Here is a 22,588-nt window from a genome sequence, read left to right as displayed (position 1 = left end):
TCGGAAAGCTAGGAGATAAAGAAGAGTTTCCTTGAAGAATGACTTGGAAGAGGTGATCTTCTAGGAATTGAGGAGTTGGAGGCAAAAGACAAAATTCAAATGGGTTAAAGACAGTGATTGTAACTCTTCTTTCTTTCACAGGCTAGCAAATGGTAAGAGGAGCAGAAATTTGATTAGGAGTTAGATATGGGGGAAAGAGAGGCTCTAATGATCAAGATAAGATTGCTTTTGCTGTTACTAACTTCTTCTAGAGTTTGTATCCGGAGGAGGGACCATTGTAGATTGATGTTAGAGGGGTTGGACTGGAATCTTATAGTTGTTGATTAAAAGAGTTGGTTAGAGAGACCATTTGATGAGGAGGAAGTGACAGGGTTGGTTTTCGGGATGGAAAGGTATAAGGCCCCAGGCCTGGATGGTTCTAACATTGTTTTCTTTTTTCCCCAAGATTGTTGCGAGGTTGTTGAGGGCGATTTGTTGAAATTTTTGTTGAAAATTTTGACCGAAAGCATTGACTCCTCTTTTATATTGGTACCTAAAAGTATCTGGATCTATTAAGGTTGAGGATTTTAGACATACTAGTCTTGTCTCTGTTGTGTACAAGATTATCACTAAAGTTTTAACTAGTAGGTTGAATGCGATGGTCGTTGATACTATTTCTAGCACCCAAAGTGCATTTGTGGGGGGTGAGGAGGCAAGTAGTGGATGCCATTCTACTTGCCAATGAGGTGGTGGAGGATATTTGTAGGAATAAGAAGAGGGGATTCATATTTAAATTAGATTTTGAGAAAGCTTATGATAGAGTGAGTTGTAGCTTCTTGGATAAAGTATTTGCGAAGAAGGGTTTTGGTGAGCCTTTTTTTTTTTTTCGCTAATCATATTTCAAAAAGCAAGCAACAACCAAAGAGGAAACAGCAAAGCAAAAACCAGAAACAACAAACAGCAAACAAAACTACTATGAACTAGGAAAATGCAAACAAAAGAAAAAGAGCAATAACCAAAACCACACTACCCTGCTTGGCTTTTGGTGAGCATGAGCATTGTTGGATTAGGGGCTGTTTGTGTAATGTGTGGTTCTTGATGATTGTGAATGGTGAGCCCAAATCTTGATTTAGTTCTTTGAGGGGCATTAGACAAGGAGCCTTTTGTCCCCTTCTTTATTTGTCCTTGTAGCTGATGTGTTGAGTAGTATGGTGGACAGGGTTGTGGGGAGGGAGTTGGTTAGAGGTCTAGAAGTTGGGAGAGAGGGAGTGGTGGTATCTTATCTCTAGCTTGTAATGATACCATTTTCTTCCTTGATGATCATAGCCCTTCTTTCAAGAGTATTTTGGGTATTCTCCAAATTCTCAAGAGGGCGCCTGGCCTTAAAAAAATTAATATGGGGAAAAGTAGTTTAACAGCTTTGAATGTGCTTGTGGAGTGTGTAAGGGAGTGGGCTACTGAAATGGGGTGTGGCATTTTGGACTTGCCATTGACTTATGGGTTCCTTTGGGGGGTTAATCCTAGAGCTGCTTTTTTTTTTGGAATCCAGTTGTGGAAAGGGTGACAAAGAGATCAGATGGGTTGAACGGAGGTCTTTTCTCTTTGGTGGAAGAATAACCCTGATTCATCTAGAATTTCACTATCTTTCCTGTCTGTTTTTAAGTTTCTGATGGGATTGCTAGCAAGCTGACTTTTTGTGGTATGGTGTGGGGGGTCACAAGGACCACTTAGTAAAATGGGAAGAGGTCTGTAGGTCTAAGGAGGGGGGATGGTTAGGTCTAGGTTAGTTGGTATCTAAAAACACTGCTCTTTTAGCTAAATGGTTATGGTGCTTTCCTCTAGCAGAATCTTCTCTTTGGCATAGAGTAATAATAAGTAAGTTTGGTTGGATGAGAATGGGTGGGATACCAATTTTAATTTAAGATGTTCTTTGGGAAGTTCGAGGAGGTCCATTTCTTAGATTTATCCTTCTTTCACCCTTCACACTAAAGTTAAAGAGGGGAGGGGTTCACGTATCCACTTCTGGAAAGAACCTTGGCTGGGAAACACTTCTTTCCTACTTTTTTCCTTCATCTCTTTCGTTTGAGTTCTGAGCAAAATAGAGCCATGTTTGTCTATGTTGGGATCTGAGTAGTCCTTTGGTTTCCTGGAATCTCCATTTTAGAGACCTCTTAACAATAGGGAGATGGTGGAGTTGTCTTCTTTTTTTGTTTATTGAATGGGAGTGACCTTTCGTTGGGGAAGGATGTCTGTTCTTGGTCTTTGGATCAGTCAGGAGTTTATTCTTGCAAACTTCTTGATCTGTTTTAGTTCTCCTTTTCCGCTATATCCTGTTATTTGGAAAGCCAAGGCACCCCCAAAAATTTAAGGCTTTCACTTGGTTGATTGTGCTTAATAAAATAAATACAAAAAACTTGCTGCAAATCAGGAGACCTTTGAAGGCTCTCTCTCCTGATATATGTGTGCTTTGTTACAAGAACACTGAGATTGCTTCTCATCTTCTTCTCCACTGTGAATTTGCTTGGAGGATTTGGAATAAGCTTTTTTGGTATTATAGGAGAGAGTTGAATCTGTCCTTCGGTGGGAGACTTGTTAGTCGTTTTTTTCGCAGGCTTTAGAAGAATGAAGGATGGGGTAGCTTTATGGTAGTCTGGCATATTTGCAGTTTTATGGGGGATATGGCTGGAGTGTAATGCATGGATACTCTCTGGGAAGAAATTAAATTGGGTGATGGTCTGGGTAACGTCATTGTGATGCATTGGTTTTGGATTTTCCAGAGGGAATAGTTTCCAGGAGTCACAAGGAGATCGGAGGAACATGCTGGCTTGATGATATGAAATTTTCTTTGCTATAAAAAAATTTATATTAGACTTTCTTCCAAATCCATACAAATTCAAATCAAAAGCCCGAAATCTATGCTCCCAAACACTACCTTAGTTGGGGAATTCTCTATGATTTATCTCTTTTCCTCGCCTTTTATTGTCTCTATTTGGTGCACAATGATGTCATTGCTTCACTCCTTATCTCAAATGGGTTTAATATTTCATGGGATTTCCATCATAAGTCTCTAAATGATAGAGAGGTGGAGGAATTCTCTTCTTTGTTGTTGTTGTTGTTGTTGGAGGACTGTTCTTTTTCAAATGGGAGGGACAGGTTATGGGGTTTGAATTTTTCAGAGGTCTATTCTTGTAAATGTTTTTTTGAGCATTTGACTAGTGTTGTGGATCTGATATAAATTGAAGATTCAATGAACACGATACAGCGCTTAGGGTTAGAGATGGAGGAGGAGAAGAGAAGGCCAAGTCGACCGCTACCTGAAGCATCATACAACTCTTGATGCCTCTTATATATTAAAAACGAAAGATCATAAGGATTAAAAATGTCCCCATTTACGCTGCCTAATTACTAAAATAACATATTAAGGTTATAAATATCACCTAACTTGTTACAACCATTAGACAATGCCAGGTTAAATAAAGCCTTTGTGAAAACATTGCCTAATTGATCCATCAATTTCGCAAAAGGAGTCTTCACAAGCTTCTTCTATTATCACAAAAGCAACTCAAGAAGGGGGTTGATTAGGTCTAATTATAATTTAGTGCTAGTTTAAGGACTTGAAACAAACAAAACAAATACAAACAATAGCACAAAAAAAATGTGCAAGTAAAAGTGGTTTAAGAATGAAGATTATCAGTTGGAATGTGAGGGGTCTACGGGGTGTAAGGAAAAGGAGCCTGATAAAGGAAGTGTTGTCAAAGTATGATCCAAAATTGTCTTCAAAGTACAATCCAACATCCCTAGACAACTTCACGTTGGCACTCAAGGAGTATCAACTGGTTTAGCTACCAGCGTACTTGTCTCACTTAGCAAGGTCAAGATATATTTTTGGTTTGCTGAGATAGATTCAACCCTTTCCTACATTATACTATCTCAACATCAAGAAAGTAATATGGAGAACTAAAATCCTCAATTTGAAATTTTCTTGAAGCCACTCCTTGACATTTGCAATCCCATTGGTTTTTGGCAGTGATGATGAGAGAGTCTACATAAACTGCTAGAAGTACTACATGTGTCTTTGTTTAAAGGAGAAAGAGTGTAGAGTAGTGCTGGATATAGCCAAATGTCGAAACCACTATATTGCACTTGTCAAAAGGTTTGAGGAGATCGCTTAAAACCATAAATAGCCTTATGCAACCTGCATATCTTTCAATCATCCCCCTGCACAACATACCCAGGGGGTTCGTCTTTGCATACCTCTTTGTGCAAATCTCCATATAAGAATGCGTTCTTACCCAACTAGTATAAGCACCAATCAAAATTAACTGCCTATGAGATAGATCAAAATAGGAACAGAAAATTTAGTTGAGCAATAGGAATAATCAACACCATATGTTGGGGTGTACTTGGCAAGCAATCAAGTCATCATCCACTTGATAGGGCCATCAGGAAGATATTTGAAGTTGTAGACCCAAAGCTGCACTCCTTACCAAGAGGAAGATCCACCAAGTCCCATGACTCATTGAGTAGTCGAGGCATTTATTTCTATATCCATTGCATGTCTTCACCAGGGGTTAGCATACAGTTTAACGTGCAAGGAACAGATAGAAGTAGAGGAAATAGACAAAGCAAAAGAATGCATAGGAGTAGGAAGGCAAATAGTATAATGAGTGGGATAAGGAATTAAAGTCCGGTGTGTACATGTTTTAAGTGTCTTTTTGATGACCAATTGGATAATCCAAGTCACACCGGGGTGGATCTCTAGAAACAGTTGAAAAAAGATGGGCAGAAGAGGTGGCTGCATGGCAATAGTGATGTTGTGCTTGCTTTTCGTCATTTATAAACTTGCAATTATTAATTGATGGATTAGGAAGAGAAGTGGAAGTTTTCTAGAAGGATAAAAGAACAGGAGGATCACTACATGAGAGGGGACTATAAATTGTTGGACTTACATATTTTCTGTGTGTGTGCGGGGACCACAACATCTATATCCTTTTTGAGTTTCTTGAGTACCTGCAAAGACGCATTTAATAACATGAGGAGGTATTTGTCTTGATGAGTATGTGGAACATGAACAAAACATGTGCACTTAAAGACGCAAGGCTCGGCAGAGAACATTGATGTTTTTAGGTACATGATTGTGAAGGGAATTTGTCCCCCTAAAATAGTGGAAAGCATCGTGTTAAGCAAAAGATATGCTGTAAGAACTAAGAAGAGCATTAGTATGAAGGGTTTTAGGAACATGCATATGTAGAGATTGTGCTATGTCAAGTAAATGCCTATTTTTCTGTTAAGCTATTCCATTGAGTTGAGGGGTATGTACTCATCATGTTTGAGAAAAATTCCTTAGACTGAAGCTCATTTTTAACAAACTCAAGTGCATTATCTGATTGAAGGATTTGAATACGAATAGAAAGCTGATTTTCATTTCTTTGTAGAATTGATAAACACATTAAGAACTTCTGATTTGTGTGTTAAAAAAATAGATCTAGGTCCCATGCAAAAAATTATCAACTAATGGCATGGAATGTTGATGACCAGTCAAGTTCTCAACTCTATACGGACCCCGAATATCTGAATGAATAATAGAAAACAATGAGTTACCATGAGATTCAACTCTAGACAGAAAAATAAAGACCTAATATGCCTTCCTAACTGATAATCTGAACAGTCAAAATGAGAATTCATCTTGGACATGGGAAAACTTGTTGCAGTTTTTAAAGGGACGGATGACTCAATGAGCATGCCATTTATTTGGAGGAATTCTATGAGTCGAAATTGAAGAAGCTGTATGCAAGAGCAGGATCTATTTCATCAATGGATTTGTTTTGTTATCCGAAAAAAAAAAAGAACTGGAATTATCACCATCATCATTGAAATAGTACATGCAATGCGATCCTTCTCAAGTCCCTCCACTAATCCTCTTCTTAATCATACACTGTGAAAGGAAACAAGGTTATAGAACAGTTATGAGATTTGGTTAATTGATTACCTCATAATAAGTTTAGGAGAAATTTAGCACATATAATGCTGAGGAAAGATGAATACAAGGAAATGAATAATATTGCCATAGCTAGAAACTGGTGTAACGAATAACCTCAGAGGGTAAAGTACTGAGTTTCAAGGACTGAAATAGATTGTATGGAAGCCAAGGTGAGAATGACGAGGCAAGAAGACCGATTGAACCTGAATGGGCCACAATATAGATCTAGAAGAGTGAGTTTGTAGTTGTTGAACCCAAGATTGTTATACTCTTAGGACACAGAAGATGATGTACTCAGCTCCGACGAGGTGCACTTGAAGTGTCAAACAGTAGAATCACCTTTGCAAGAGACTTATTGGCCCAAGCTTGTTTTCCATTGAGATCCCAACAATGATTAATTGTATGATTCGTATGATTGTCCTTGTTACAACGTGTGTGTGAATTGTCACATTAACTCATCTTAGTGTTCTACCTCTGCCATGATTGCCATCCAAAACTCGTCCTCAGCTTTGTCCTTGAGCACTTGCCATATCATGGTTAGAGTTAGTGCTAACTATGGCTTAATTGTCACAGGAAAAAGCTTGAGAAGAAGACTGAGAGCCATATTTGGTGGTCTGCTGGATTCTAGCATATGCTTCATTTATGGTTGTCAAAAATCTTATCATGGATGGGTTGAAGCTCAGGATAAACCCAAATACTTGGCAGCCAAGAACTCTTCCCGTTGCCTTTTAATCATCTCAACTTCGAAATTAACTAGTTGATAAATATTGAGTTCCTCCCACTTACCCGTCAGAGTGCTATAATGCTCACTGATGGATCTACCTTCTGTGTCATATTTGGAAAAAAAACATGAGTTCTATTTTTATCTTGTGAGAAGCTTTCATGAAGATCATTCTATATGGCTTTGGCTCTTTATGAAATGTCAAGTTGTTGCTGGCTCCATGCTATTCCACAACCACACAAGCGATTTGCCATTCTCTTTTGCCCAATTTTCACAATCCTTGGAGTCTGGATATGATGGAGAAAGCAGTAGATACTTGGACTTCCCTTTTGTGCTCTATACGCATGCATTGCCTGAGACCATAACAAGTGGTTGTAGGATCAAACAGTTTTGACGGATGTGATCTGTATGTCAACTTGATCAGGTGAAGCTCACTGCTGAGGACATCAGAACCACTGGCATCAGGAATTAACAACACAGCAACAAAGCAGAATCAGGCAGCACACACTAGCACAGAACAGCAGTCCAGATCTTCAAGGGTCCAAAACTTCAACAGGAAGGTACGACCACTGTACTGAAGTTACATTATCCTAGAAAGAATCAGACATAAATAGTCTCACATTCCTGTCAAAGTTGGCTTTGACCATGCAGAATAGAGCGCAGACAGCTTAAATAGACAGAATTGGGCAGACCAAAATGAATCACTGCAGACACTTAAAAAGCAGTGCAGGTACTCAATAACCAATCTGGCAGCAGCTAGAAGCATAGGCAGGCATGAAAAGAAGCAGCTACAACATCATAACAGTATTAACATGCTACCAGCAATCACAGGAAGCATCGAAACAGCAACAGCAGTGTGCCAGAAATAGTAGGGTGCTGTCTTTGCATGAGCAAACTACCACCAGCCACATAACACCCACAAGAGTGGCTTACGGCTGAAGGGAGAAGGATAACAAACCCTAAATGACTCTCTAGCCAGAAAAGAAAATCTCTTCTAAAGATTTGACCCTAATCGAAATGCATACATTTGTCTCATACACTATGGGTATGGTGAGAAGATGTTTTACACACCGGAGGGGCTATAATTTGAGATACCATTGTTTCGCCTTTAAGAGTTGACGAGGGAGAGAAAAAGGAAAGGAAGGGCTGTAACTTCATCCGATTAATTAGGTTCAGAGAACCTGGCTCTGATACCATGTTGTGAATATGAAATAAATTGAAGATTCAATTAATAAAATACAGCACCCGGATTAGAGATGGAGAAGAGAAGAAGAGAAGGAAAAGAGAAATCCCTGGCAGTTTCCTGGAGCATACCTATGGTCTGTTGTATGTCCTTTCTGCTTCATTGTTGTATTTGGGAAGCCAACGTCTCCTCTAAGATGAAAGTTTTTATTTTGTTGTTTGCTCTTAATAGGGTTAATACCGTAAATCTGTTGGGCAGTAGGAAGCCTTTGAAGGCGTTACTTCTAGATTTATGTCCCTAATGTTTTGTTAGCTCAGGATTTGCATCTCATTTTTATTTTTTGCATTTTTCTTTCTCAATGGAGGATTTTGAACAAGTTATTTGGTTTAGTTGGAGAGAATTGGATTGCCCGGGGTTGATTGAAGATTTGTTGACTATTCCCTTTACAGGTTTTGAGAAGGTAGAGATGATGTGGCTTTGTGGAGTTACAGGGTTTTGTTGTTTTGTGGGGATATGGTTGGAAATTGGAACGGAATGCACATATTTTTACTGGAAGGGGTCACGTATTTTTTGCTATGGGCAGGAATTTTTATATGGATTTGCTTTGGTCTTTTGCAGCTGGATGTTTTAGAGTGTCTTTTTTGGATTTACAGTCAGAAGGAAGGTGCTGTTATTTTGATTATAATTTCACCTTCATCTTTCTTTTTTCTTCTTCTTTCTTGCAGTACAAGTCATATGTTACTGTGTTGGAGAAATCTAAACTGTAGATGAGCTTGGGAGTGTTGGAATTGTGTCCTAGGGGTGTCTTGAGAAGTGTTGATGTCCACCATTGACATGGCTCATCTGTAGAAGGTCTGTGCTGTGCAGTTGTTGAAAAAAATGCTAATGTTTTGGACATAATAGAATATAGTTCTTATGGAATATTGGTGGAGGCCATTTGATTGCATGGTGGGGTTGTTTTTAAGTCTGTTTCTCTAAAATACTATAAAAAATAATTTCTAGCTGCCATATGTTTTGGCTTGTCAAGGCTGTTAAAGCTTGAAAGACTTAAAATGTTTATTTTGTTTTATTCAAAGTATGGTGATTATTACTGCATTTATTTTGTGTCTGTTATGTTCATTCATATTGTGTTAATGTGTAAAATTGTTTTAATAGCAAAATAATTGGTTATTCCCAAGATTTATTATGTGTGTACAGGCAACTTATCCTGTCAGGTCGGTTGAAAGCCCTTTGTCTTGTTCCTTGAAAATTTCCTCTGTTAAAGCTTCAGTGGATTGTCAAACATCAGTTCTCAGAATTGATGAGAGTTTGTCACCAGCATCTCTTGGTTCGGTTGTAGTTGCAGAGACAGATACAAAGAGTGAGAAATACACGAGTGTTAGCCCCATCAACTCCCCCGAATGCTTGGAGGCTGATCAGGTAATTTCTTTAACTTGGATAAGATTTGCAATTTACATTTCACAGTTCAAACAAATCAGTTAGTTTTCTTACTGACCAACTTTTCCCCACTCTTTTCCACTTTATTCCATGGCAAAAAAACATCAAAAACAGAAAAAAAAAAAAAAAAAAATGTGGAATTAATCTCTTTTGTAGAAAATTTCTTTCTGTAGAAGAAGATCTTCTTGTAAATACTACTTGTCACCTTCCATTCATGAGAAAATGTTACTTTCAGGAGATAGTTGGGATAACTATTGAGAGAGATTACTATTGCCACTTTTCAAGGCTGTATGACTACTACAGAGATATGTTAAACCTAGATATACATCATAATTGAAAGATGTAGATGTGCTTTATCAATATTATCAACCTTGCTACTATCCCATGAGATCTTTTATACAAGGATATATCTAGTTGTCATAATTCTGAAGTTTTCCTTGAGGATATCAGAAAAAGGCAATTAGATTCTGTGTTTTTACTTCTCTGATTCAAAACTGGGACAATGATACAAATTTGGATCATCCTAAGTTGAGTAGCATTGTTTTATATTCTGGTTTTCAACTTTACCCAACAGCATTGCATAAAATTACCTAATCAATGTTTGGCATCCTTATACCATTACACAGCGCTAGAAATGGCAGAAACAAAAATCATAGTCATAGAGCTTGCTATGAGCTACTGCACTGTGTAAAGACTGTTATATACCCGCAAGACATACGGGATTGTTGCAGCGCAAAATTATTTTTATTTTTCTATTTTTATTCTCATTTTCTCCCTTATTTCATTTCATAAAAAACAGCGTTTAAATAAAAAAATGCCAGGAAGTGTGAAATATATACATTTATATATGTAATATAGTAATAAATTCAGCTTTTGTTGTATGCTGCATCGTACTTGATCAAAAAACAAATCTGCATTCAAGAAAGAAGTGAAAATTTGGATGACAGCGATATAGAATTATTTTTCTTTTTAATATTTAGAAGAGATGGGTTAATTAACCATATGATATCAATACTGTTTTGTTAGCTCTACTTTATTCAGTAAATATTAATAATTTGTACGTCTTTTCTTTATTGTTCTACTTCAACATTCTTTCTTTTTAAGTTTTTGTCCCATCCAAATTGCTAATGATTATTTTCTAGTGATAAATTTTGTGATTATAATTTGCAGTTTAATAGCTTTGGTTGTATATTATAACTTGTTGCTCTAAATTTACTAAATTTTTTGAACTTTAAGTAATAAAATAATGGAACTTGTTTAATTTAGTGTATGCTTTATGTGCTTAATAGGTCAATAGTGAATATCGTATTGCAAAATATAACTCAGTGAATTTTAGAATAAAATTAAATTAAGTTATGCATAAAGCTTTGTGGTTGGGCCTTTCTTCATTAAGAGCTACTGGTATCAACACTCTACTAAAGGGCAGCCCGGTGCACAAAGCTCCCGTGTATGCGGGGTCCAAGGAAGGGGTGGACCACAATGGGTCAATAATACGCAGCCTTACCTTGCATTTTTGCAAGAGGCTGTTTCCACGCCTCCAACCCGTGACCTCCAGGTCACACAGCGACAACCTTACCATTTGCGCCTAAGCTCCCCTTACTATGAAAAACAAAAGTTCAGTCTTAAACCCGGACTGATAGGACGTTGTGTTGGAGAATGGGAAGAACTTGAACCAATATTTTAAAAGCAGGCTTTGGCATATGGGACTGTAGCTTATCAAATTGATCTTGCACTTATCAGCTCTCTGCAATTTGGTGCTTGGGGCTTGCCTTTTTATGTTCTGTAGGTCTGAAACACAAAATTGTCATACATGACTGGTTAACCTTGCAGGTGCCAATTGCCAAACACAGCCACTGGATGGAGGGAAAACACATTTTCAAAAACTAAAATTTAATGTGTCTCACAAACATTATTTCTGTTAAAAGTCAAATATGACTATTCCCTAGATGAATTGCATTACTGCTAGGCTGCCTATATGCGTATCGCAGTCACCAATGTCTTCCTCATTCAATTCTGTGCTTCCTTGAAACCTAAATGTTTATAATCTCTTACTGTGATAAACTTTGACTCACAGTGCCTCCAATCGCCCTCTCTCTCTCTCTCTCTCTCTCTCTCTCTCTCTCTCTCTCGCATGCGTTGACAGAGATCCGATTCATTGGTATATATAAATGTGTGTTTTCTGGATAATTTTTTTCCTACATTAAGAAAATTTTAAATGAATTTATAATTTTTTTTTTGTGGGGTATTGCAGTTTGGTCTGGTTTTTGAACAGGTTTGTTTATACCCTTTTTTTTTTGTTTTTTGTTTTGGTTTGCTCTCTTAGGGGCAGTTTCTTATCCCCAGAAAAAAATATGAAAACAAGAACCGGAAATGAAAACTGAAAACTAGAAACAAAAACAAAAAACCGAAGCCCAACAACCTAGGTTAATATTTATAAAAATAATACAAATTAAAAAATTGATTTGAGTTAATGCTCATTTTTCTCCTTTAGTCAAATAACAAATTTTTTTAAGAATGAAAGAATAAAAATGCAAAAATTAAAAATTAAATTATAGTTTGCACTGACCTCCCTTGAGGTTTGCCCAAAAGACACTTACCTCCCTTGAGGTTTCAAAAATCCCAGGGACGTCTGACATTCGACTTTTGGGACAATTGCACTCCTAAAAAATGTTGTTTTCTTGCAAAATATAAGGAGAAGTTTGTGGAATTTTATAAATCTCAGAGTAGGGTTTTGGGATTTTTAAAACCTCAAGGGAGGTGAGTGTCTTTTTGCTAAACCTCAGGGAAGGTTGATGCCTTTTGTCTTAAATAATGTTATAATAAAAAAAATTACTATAATTATTTTTGCCTAATATATTATATTTCAAAACTCACTTTTCAGTGCTACTTATTGTACATGAAAATTGAAAAATAGTAAAATAAATAAATTAATAAATAAAACGAATTATTTTCAAATAGTTTAAAAATAAATAAATAAAATTAATTATTAATTTTTCAATTTTTTATAAATTTTATGGATATATTATTTTAATTACATTTTAAATTCACATAGTTATTTTATTTCAATTTTAGTTAAAAATTGGAAGAAGAGTTAAGGCAATGCAAATCAATATGAGTGTTGGCTGCTTCAGTGACGAAACATTTCACATGATTGAAAATGGGACAGCTACAATTACATTCCAAGCACAACATGTGGGCATCGCTGAGATGAAAGGCTATTAATATTTTACAAATTAAATAGAAAAATTGCATTCTTGCTTGGTTATGTTTGCCATTGTATCTAGTTTTTTCTTGTTCAATTCAACCTTTGTAGTTCTATTTTATAACTAGAACAATTCCTTTTTCTTCTAATGACATCATTTCTTTTTTGTCAGTAGAAGAAAAAGGAAAAAAAATGAATTCTATCTAACATGATCATGCTGATAATGTCTTTACTCTATTAACTGCTGTCACGATGATAATGGCCATTTTGTCACTAATCTTTAAAATCACTTCAAACTTCAGGTTAACCAAACATTTGTCATAGCCAACAGTGACATCAACTGGAATGACAAACAGCAACTGCAAACAACGGCAGCAATCACTTACAGCAACATGAATACCAAACATGTCTAGAGTTCTTATAATCATATAATAAATCATGCAACGCCTTTTTTTGAAATTGCCACCTAACAACACATGACTAGCATGCAAATAACAAACCTAGCAATGGAGCTGTAACGGAATCCCACTGAGCAATCCTCACCAACATAAGAAGTAATAGTAGCCCAAAATGGTCATATGCCAAGCTGATGAACCAAATGATGACAAATCAGATTAATTTTAGCTCGAGTATAAATAAAAGTATGATGGAAAATCTTATTCAATTTGGACTTGGTCCTGGGCCTCCTGGCTCAGGCTTCATCATGTTCTGATGGATAATTGCTCAGATCTAGACCACTGGCTCTAATGTTATGTATGTAATCACCCACACACGATTTAGGTTCCTCATTCTGCTTTAGGTTCCTTTCACTCATCCACATTTTCTGGGACAATGAATATCCCCTCTCTCTGCATTCTAAGCATTCCAGCAAATGCTTATCGGTCATGTTCAGCTCAACTGGCTTAGTTTGAATGGGAGTTGTTAATGGTTTGGACTCGAGATGGTCTACCCTCCTTTTTTCAGTCATCTTTCGTTTACGTGATATTTTTGTCAACATCCTTTGCCATGAGATGCAGCCTGCTCACTATATTCTAAGTTATGCTATTTTGTTTTATCCAGATCCCATAGCACAATTGACCAATATAATGTATAGTTTGTGTGGTTTACTCTTATAAAATTGACATCTCGAGATGAGTTCATGAAATTTGTGTGTCTGTCTGTGTGTCCTTCCATGCTAGGAGGGAGAACAGCCTTGAAGATACTTACCATTCATAATTAACACGCTTTTATGAACAATCACCTTCTTCATGCCAACGGATGATTCCTAGCTTGGAAGTAGATATTGTTCCACCCAATCCCCTAACCTTCAAGATGGGTGATCGCTAGATTTGCCTTTTCATTCCTAACAATCTTTACATTAAAATATTTCCAATTGGTTGAATGAATAATATGCCATCAGGAACCTGCTCTAGTGAGATTGGGAAAATTAACAGTGTTTGGGAAAGTATCTGGAGTGAGCTCTATACCACGATCAGCTATGAGAGTAGCAGATCTGCAATGTCCTTGATATTATGTTCTTGGGCCAGTCATATTCTCCACAAGACTATGTTGTTATCTTTATTTAAAACTAAGCATTGGTAACTACACTTTTTCCCCTAACAGATTTGATGCATGGCTGAGCTGCAGGGGCTAGATAGATCCTGCCAGGTACAAATTTGCTAGGTTTAAGGCAGAATTGGGTTCACTGGGTTTTGGAGCTGCTGCATCAAGGTTTAGGTTCAAGGTTAAGGTGCTGGTTGTGGGCTTGGGCATTTGGTAAGGTACTGGGCTCTGGTATTTGGGTCAGGTAGGGTTATATTATGAACCACCTGGTTATACAAACCAAAGCTTGCTTTCTGGTTTAGAATTCCCGATAGAGCAGGGCAGAAATGGCAATTTCCGGAGATAAAGGGTGGTTGGCTATGATGTACTGCCAAAAACAGCTAATTGACAAGGAGGATGGAAAAATCTCAGGTTGCAGCTACCCTTCAACAAGGATGCTGTAAAGATAAGAATATTTTGACTGCAATGCAGGATCGATCTAGGGGATAAGCTTTGATTGGTGGATGATGCTTGATTGGAAATTTTGAGGTAGTTCACTATTTCCTGGGGGTTCTGCTTTTGTTCAATTAGCAGTTTTTGCGGGTTAGAAGAGACGCTGCATGGAGAGAAGGGTGGTGGGGGGAGTTATTTAATGGGTGTTGGAGTAGTAGTGATTAAGATAGTGGTGATAGCAGTGAAGCTCTGGTTTCCAGCAATGATGATGGAGCTTGTGGTGTGGCAGTAAAGGCTGGCCTGTGGCTATAATTTGATACCAAGAGGCTTTCGGCTGTGGACATGTCCAAGACACAAAAGGAGTAATAGCTGGACTCAAGTTCTTAATTGTCATGTTCCAAAAATCCAAAGATATTATTACAATTCAATATAAATGATAAAACTAGTTTTTCCAAAAAATAACTTACTACTAACAAAAATTAAAATTAAAATTTCTAAAATTTCCTCAACAATGCATGGGGTTCATGGCATCGCCATTTCTCCACAAATAACTGCTGCCACCACAAAGTAATACCTCAGCTGACTCCTTGATAGTTGCTCATTATGTAAATGGATACATGCACACTAATAAATTCATTCATAGTGCCCCTTTGTGTGTGTGTGAGTGTAACAACTACACAACGTTGAAGATGATGATGACAACAATAAAACAACCGCAGCAGTAATAACGATCAAGCCTTATGCCCCACAAGGTCGGGTCATCTATATGAGTCCTTTGTCATTCTGCACAATCTATGACAGAATCCTGTTGAATTCTTTCTTATTACCATGCTCCAATTTATTTTTAATGCATTTTTATTAAAAATTGTTTGTAGTTTCTATTAGTTGTAGGTGTGATCTAGAAAATAGCCTGTGAAAAAAAAAAGAAGAAAAGGCAAACATGTACTTCGCCTGTGTAACACAAATTTGTACACACAGCTGGTCTCAAGCCCGGATAAAGGAGCAGGGTTTTGTTAGGTAGCTGACAGTCAACATAAAACTTTGTTTGATCTTATTATCATGAATTCTTACCAAATTTACCTAGGTTAAGGGAATAGATCGGATCAATATAAAAGGGAGAGGATAAATAAGTTAGCACAAGAAATTAAGTTTAGATTAGCAACTTGGAATATAGGAACTCTCACGGGAAAAAGTATGGAAATAGTGAAAATAATGTTTAGGAGGAAAATTAACTTAATCCGCCTTCAAGAGAAGAAATGGGTAGGATAGAGAAACATAAAAACGGGGTGGGTGTTATTGTAGACAAAGACCTAAAAGATAACGCAGATGTTAAAAGAATAGGGGACAGGATAATTAAAATCAGGATAGCTTAAGGCTTGGAGATAGTGAATGTCATTAGTGTATATGCTTCCCAAATAGGATTAGCAGAAAATCTTAAAAAACAATTTTGGGAAGATATGGATAGTATTTTACAAGGGATACCTATGTCTAAAAAGACATTTATAGGACTTGATTTGAATGGTCACATTGGAAAGGATAATATAGGATATGAGAGGATACATGGAGGCCATGGATATGGAGATAAAATAAGGCCGGTGGTACAATCTTAGATTTTGCCATGTCTTATGATTTAGTTGTATTGAATACTTGCTTTATAAAAAGAGAAGAACACTTAATAACCTTCAAGAGTGGGTATAGTAAAAACCAAATAGATTTCTTTTTAACTAAGAATGGGGATCGTATATCTTGTAAGGATTATAAAGTTATTCTAGGTGAAAGTTTGGCTACACAACATAGAGTCTTAGTGTTAGATATACATATTAAAAAGTGGATGAGAAGGAGTAGTATAATTCAACGCTAGAGAACTAGATGGTGGAACTTGAAGGGAGATAATATAGTAAAATTTATAGATAAAATGAACAAAGAGTGTGATTGGACTGTACAGGATAAAGTTGATGCAAATGTTGTTTGGAGTAGAATGGCAAATTCTATTGTAAGGATAGCAAAAGAGGTTTTAGGTGAGTCCAAAGGAAGATATTCGGGTAGTAAAGAAAGTTGATGGTGGGATCAAGAAGTCGAAAAAGCCGTTAAGACAAAAAGAAATTGGTATAAAATATGACAAAATTGTAAAAATATAGAAAATCATGAAAAATATAAAGAAGCAATAAAAAATGCAAAAAAGACTTAGTGAAGTTAAGCATAAAGCTTATGATACTTTATATACTAAACTAGATACAAAAGAAGGATAAAAAGACATTTATAAACTTGCTAGAGTTAGAGAAAGAAAATGCAAAGGTTTAGGTGATGTAAAATGTATAAAGGACCAGAATGATAATGTCTTAATTAGAGAAGAAGACATAAAGAGAGGTGGCGGAGATACTTTAATAAGTTGTTTAATGAAAACCAAAATGAAAGACTAAACTTGGAAGTGACAAACGAGGAGAAGATTAAAAATAGAAGATATATTTGCAAAATTAGAGTCCTTGAAGTTGAGACGACATTAAAAAAGATGAAAAGTGGGAAATCTATAGGACCAAATAAAATACCAATTGAAGTTTGGAAATGTTTAGAAGATAAAGGAATTGTTTGGTTAACTAATTTATTCTGCACTATAATAAAAACTAAGAAAATGGTAGAAGAATGGAGGAAAAATAGATTAGTACTTGTGTACGAAAACAAAGACGATATTCAAAATTGTAATAACTATCGTGGAATTAAGATTGTAAGTCATACGATGAAATTATGGGAAAGGCTAATTGAACATAGAATAAAATTAGAAATGAAGATTTCAGAAAATCAATTTGGTTTTATGCCTGGGAGATCAACAACAGAAGCTATTTATTTTTTAAATAGATTAATTGGAAAAGTTAAGAGAAAAGAAGAGGAACTTGCATATGGTTTTTATTGACCTAGAGAAAGCTTATAGAGAATTTAGGGAAGTTCTTTGTTGGGTCTTAGAAAAGAAGGGAGTTTGTAGTAGATATATGGAGGTCATTAAGGATATGTATGATAGAGTAGTGACTAGCGTTAGGACTGTAGGAGGTGAATCTAGAGATTTTCCAATCACAATAGGTGTACATCAATGTTTTACTTTGAGTCCTTATCTTTTTATTTAATAATTGATGAACTAACTAAGAATATCCAATATGAGATCCCGTCGTGTATGTTGTTTGCAGATGATATCGTGTTGATTGATGATAGTAGGAGCGGAGTGGAATAAGCTAGAACTATGGAGAGCCACATTAGAGTCTAAAAGGTTTAGGATAAGTAGGAATAAGATAGAATATATGAAATGTAATTTTAGTAATGTAAGGAGTAGCATCGAGAGAAGATTAAACTTGATAATCAAGAGATTAATAGAACTGATAGATTTAGATATCTTGGATCTATTATGCAAGCTAAAGGGGAAATTGAAGATGCAGTACATAGAATTAAAATAGGTTTGGTAAAAACCGTAAAATGGAGAGTGCGTCAGGTGTGTTTTGTGATTGTAGTATACCCTTAAAATTAAAAGGAAAGTTTTATAGACAGCGATAAGACCAGCTATGCTTTATTGTTCAGAATGTTGGGTAACTAAGAGACAACATGTATAAAAATATAAAAGTTGCTGAGATGCGAATATTAAGGTGGATGAGTGGTTTAATATTAAAAGATAAAGTAAGAAATGAACATATACATAATAATTTGGGCATAGCACTGGTTGAAAACAAGATAAGGGAGGGGCGGCTTAGATGGTTTGGGCATTTGAAATGTAGTAGTGGAGCACCTGTAAAGCGTAGTGAGTTAGTCATTGTGTTTGATATGAAAAGGGGTGGGGGTAGGCCCAAAATGACTTGGAATGAGGTCGTGAGGAAGTATTTAATAGTCCTTAATCTAATAGAAGAAAACGCTCTTGATCGGGTGGATTGACGAAAAAGGATTCATGTAGCCGACCCCACCTAGTGGGACTTGAGGCTTCTTGTTATTGTTGTTGTATTCCTCTCTCTCAAACTTCAACTTAGTCATTCTTTTTCAATGGAGCATCATTCGGTCTATGTTGCAGCTTTTGAATGGGGTGTGTAGGAGGGTGTGAAATCTTTGTTATGCTTTACTGACATATACGATATGTTTTCATTTACCATTTTGTTTGGGTTCTTAGATATCATGCTAGTCAAATTTAGTTTTATTTTGAGCTGTGGTATGCATTTGATATTTTGGTTGATTGGTGCAGCTAATCCAAGATGTTCATTCTGGGGAATGTGCTAATGGCTTCACAGGAACTCCTTATGTCCCTGTTTGTGTGATGCTTGCTGTAAGTGGTTACTATTTACTTTGATCTGTAATCATTCTTCTGCGCCTACAATTTATTTCTTAAATTTGGATTCATTTTTGGATTGCTTTTCTCGTCATCATCATCTACATCATCATTATTTTTCCTCTTGTTTTCCCCACTCAAATGATATCTAAATCCAAGGAATTATGTGGCAGGCTGACATTATCAACAATTTCTGCCAGTTGATTGATCCAGAAGGCATTAAACAGGAGCTAAGTCAAATGAAATCCTTGAATGTAGATGGTGTTGTTGTAAATTGTTGGTGGGGTATTGTTGAAGGTTGGGGCCCCCAGAAGTATGTCTGGTCAGGTTATAGAGAACTATTTCACATCATTCGAGAGTTCAAGCTGAAATTGCAGGTTGATTGTTTCCTTGACCCGTGCATTTGAATGCGTTTTTTGTAAAAGGAACTACTCATCACTCATCCTTGGTTTTCTGAAATTGCTGATCATGAAAATTCAGTAGCTTTTCGCCTTTTATGCTATAAATGGGAACGTGGAACTCAAATTGTGTGAATATATACAAAATTCAATATAACTTGTGTTTTGAGTTTTGTCTAAAATTCAAGGTCCCAAATCTGCATTCCCTTATGCTCGTCATTATTTTGCTAAGAAATTTTTCCGTATTTATGGTTTATAGTTATAGACGACACTTTCCTTCGAAGTAGCTCAATTGTAATCTCCTTTTGATTTCTGAAGGTGGTTATGGCATTTCATGAGTATGGAGGAAATGACTCTGGTGAGATGCTGATCCCCCTCCCTCAGTGGGTTTTGGATATTGGAAAAGACAACCAAGATATATTTTTCACAGATCGTGAAGGAAGAAGAAACACTGAATGTCTAACTTGGGGCATTGATAAAGAACGAGTACTAAACGGTAGAACTGGTATCGAGGTAGTCACTTCCCGTTGATGCATGATAGACTGGTAGTCTCTTTGTGTATTTATTTATTATAATTATTGACAAGGAATTTGTTCTTCATAATTATCAGTGTTTCTTTCAGATGAATGGATGTGCATTACAAGTTTTTTTGCACACAGGAGCTTATTGTTTCAGTGTGCAGTCCCTTACTTTATTTTGTCCACTCTGGTTTTCTGATTAACATTTCCATAACATGCAGGTATATTTTGATTTCATGAGAAGTTTTCGGACAGTTTTTGATGACTTGTTTGCAGAGGGCACTATATCTGCAGTAGAAATCGGCCTGGGAGCATCTGGAGAGCTCAAGTACCCTTCTTTTTCAGAAAGAATGGGATGGAGATATTCTGGTATTGGTGAGTTTCAGGTATTTGTTAGAGGCATCTCTTTTGCTCACAGTTCACTATAGTAATCACATGGATTTGTTATTTATTTTAATTCCTGAATTATATGTTTGAAATTCCCAAAATTTTCTCTTTCTCTGTTAATGTAATTCTGTTTAATAAAAAGATAGAAGAAATTTGATGTTTTATGTTTATTAGGTTTTGAGGCTGGCCACAGCTTTTGAAGTGTTGTGGGAGCCTAATATTTTCTTATGCAGTTGTTGTTCCCAGTGTCTCTCTCTCTCTCTCTCTCTCTCTCTCTCTCTCACATTTACTAAAAGCAGATCTATTTGAGTGTTATATTGTAAATGTTGCTTGTCTGAAAGTTTATGACTACACTGCCCTTAATTTTTTTTTTTTTAATAAAAGAAGAAATTTGTTTCGAGATATAATACAGAAAAGGAGGATACAGGAAAATAAAGCCAAAACTAAACAATGCGAAAAAGATAATGAAGTAGAGCTCTCCGTCCAATCCCTCTGCAAGTTGTGTAGAGAAACTCATTTGAAAAAATCCATTGGCAGAGCACTATAGTGAACAAAGTAAGGCCACCCTATCCAAACAAATGAGCCGAGGGAAAAAGAACCTTTGAATATTCTAGCATTCTGTTCTGACCAAATAAACCATATACCAAATATTAAGCCTTCCTTCTTTTTTCATAAAATCCAAAACCAAATGAAAGAGACAAACTTTTCAAAGAAGGTGGGGAAACCTAGTGCTTTCCAAAAATACGAAACAAATTATTCAAAATAGCCCATGAAAAAGGATTACTGCCAAAAAAAAGGAAAAATATGCAAACACCTACCCATTCTTATAATAAAGCACGCCCATGCGAGGCAAAGTGTTTCATTTAATCTTCTCCTCTGAAGTAAATCATTAGTATTGATTCCATTGAATATACGAGTCCAAATGAAAGCCTTGACTTTGAAGGGCGTCTTAGTTTATTGCAATAAAATAATGGAAGAGAAATGGAAGTACATTAGAAGCATGAGTTGAATGAAGAAAACACTAACAAGAAAAATCCCCAGAAGCATCCAAAGGCCAACTCCTATCCCTCTTTGAAGAAAAAGAAAGAGTCAACTCCTATCCCTCTTTGAAGAACAATGAGTCCTATGTCTTCAACAAAATAATCAAATCGTTGGTATTGCTTTCATTTACATTCCTACTAAAGTGAGAATTCCATGAGTCCCTATCCCATGAGTAATAAAGAAACTAGAGATTGGAGCATCATGAAGATTAGAAAAGAAGGAAAGAAGAGAGCGGGAAAAGCTCAAAAGAAAGGAGCTACCCAAAGCCAATGATCTTCCCAAAAACAAGTTCTTTCTGCATTGAATTTTCAATTCTATTTCTAACATGAGAAGGATATGGGAGATTTGAAGATTTCTGATTTACCTCTTGCAGATGATGCCATAATATTTTTTGGTCAGTTGAGCAAATTCTCAATTTAAGGTGCATCCTGACAATGCTTCAAAGTAGTCTTTCGCTTAACTTAAGCAAAATTCAGGTAATCCCCTTGTGGGAAGATATTGAGGAGGTGACCCTAGCACACTTCGGGATGCAAAGTGGGATCACTTCCTATGGTGTGTTTGGGGTTACTTCTTAAAGTTGGGAATCTGTTGTTGAGAAATCTGAGAAAAACTTGCTGGGCAGAAGATGAACCTCCTATCCAAATGGCAAAGGCTCATGCCAATTAAAAGCACCATGGCTAACAAGCCTTTTTTTTCAAAAAAAAAAAAAATTTATGTCCCTATTTTGCATTCTTAGTACTGTGGCAAAGAGGCTCGAAGAAATTAAAGAGATTCTTGTGTGGATAACATTGGGGATGAGTTCAAGTATCACTTGCTTAAAGTGGGGTTTGTTAAGAATTAGGGGTTTGGGCATTAAATCTCTTCCTTGATTCAAAAAAGTCCTTCTAGGAAAGTGGATTTGGCACTTAATGGTTGAAAAAGAGAGCTTATGGAGGAAGATAGTTGCTTCTTACTCAAAGTGTGGCTTAGTGGGAAGTGGGTGGATCAGAAGGAGCTTAGGTAGACATATGGTGTCAGAATTTGGAGATAGACTAGGTAGAGGCCTATTGGCAACACGTGGCTCTTGCAGTTGGGAAAGGGTATTTAGTCCTTGTCTGGCATGACAACTGGTGTAGGAAGCAACATCTCCAAATTCAATTTCCAGAGCACTTGTGGTTGGCAAAAGGGGGGATGCTTTGACCGCAGAACTGTATTACTTAAATGAATGACACAGTAGTTTGTAACATTAATTTTCAATAACAGCCAAGGACTAGGAAGTTGAACAATTTTATGGAATCTTTAATTGTTTGTATGAGTAAAATATTAGTAACCTAAAAATGGGAACTGATGGGGGAATGCAAATTCCTTCTACAGAGAGATTACAAGGCAGGAGAGTGGTGATTGCTCAGTGGGTTTTCCTTGGCAAGGCATTTTGGAAGCGGGGAGGTCCAGCAATAGTGGCCTGCCTTTACTTGAGAGGCAGCTTGGCAGAGGA

At 36.5% G+C, this 22,588-nt stretch overlaps 1 protein-coding gene across 1 annotated transcript in view; it reads left to right on the top strand.

Moving 5' to 3' along the window:
- Positions 1 to 22,588, top strand: part of LOC131155049 (beta-amylase 8) — a 38,717-nt gene that overhangs the window by 8,177 nt on the left and 7,952 nt on the right. Inside the window, exons 2-6 of the mRNA XM_058107958.1 lie at positions 9,061 to 9,282; positions 18,687 to 18,767; positions 18,944 to 19,147; positions 19,487 to 19,681; positions 19,908 to 20,072. Of these exons, the coding sequence (XP_057963941.1) occupies positions 9,061 to 9,282; positions 18,687 to 18,767; positions 18,944 to 19,147; positions 19,487 to 19,681; positions 19,908 to 20,072 (867 nt within the window). The remainder of the gene's footprint in view (positions 1 to 9,060; positions 9,283 to 18,686; positions 18,768 to 18,943; positions 19,148 to 19,486; positions 19,682 to 19,907; positions 20,073 to 22,588) is intronic.

The sequence above is a fragment of the Malania oleifera genome, chromosome 5 (genome assembly GCF_029873635.1).
Source record: "Malania oleifera isolate guangnan ecotype guangnan chromosome 5, ASM2987363v1, whole genome shotgun sequence".
NCBI lineage: Eukaryota > Viridiplantae > Streptophyta > Magnoliopsida > Santalales > Ximeniaceae > Malania > Malania oleifera.
This window is presented reverse-complemented; position numbering and strand designations above follow the sequence as displayed.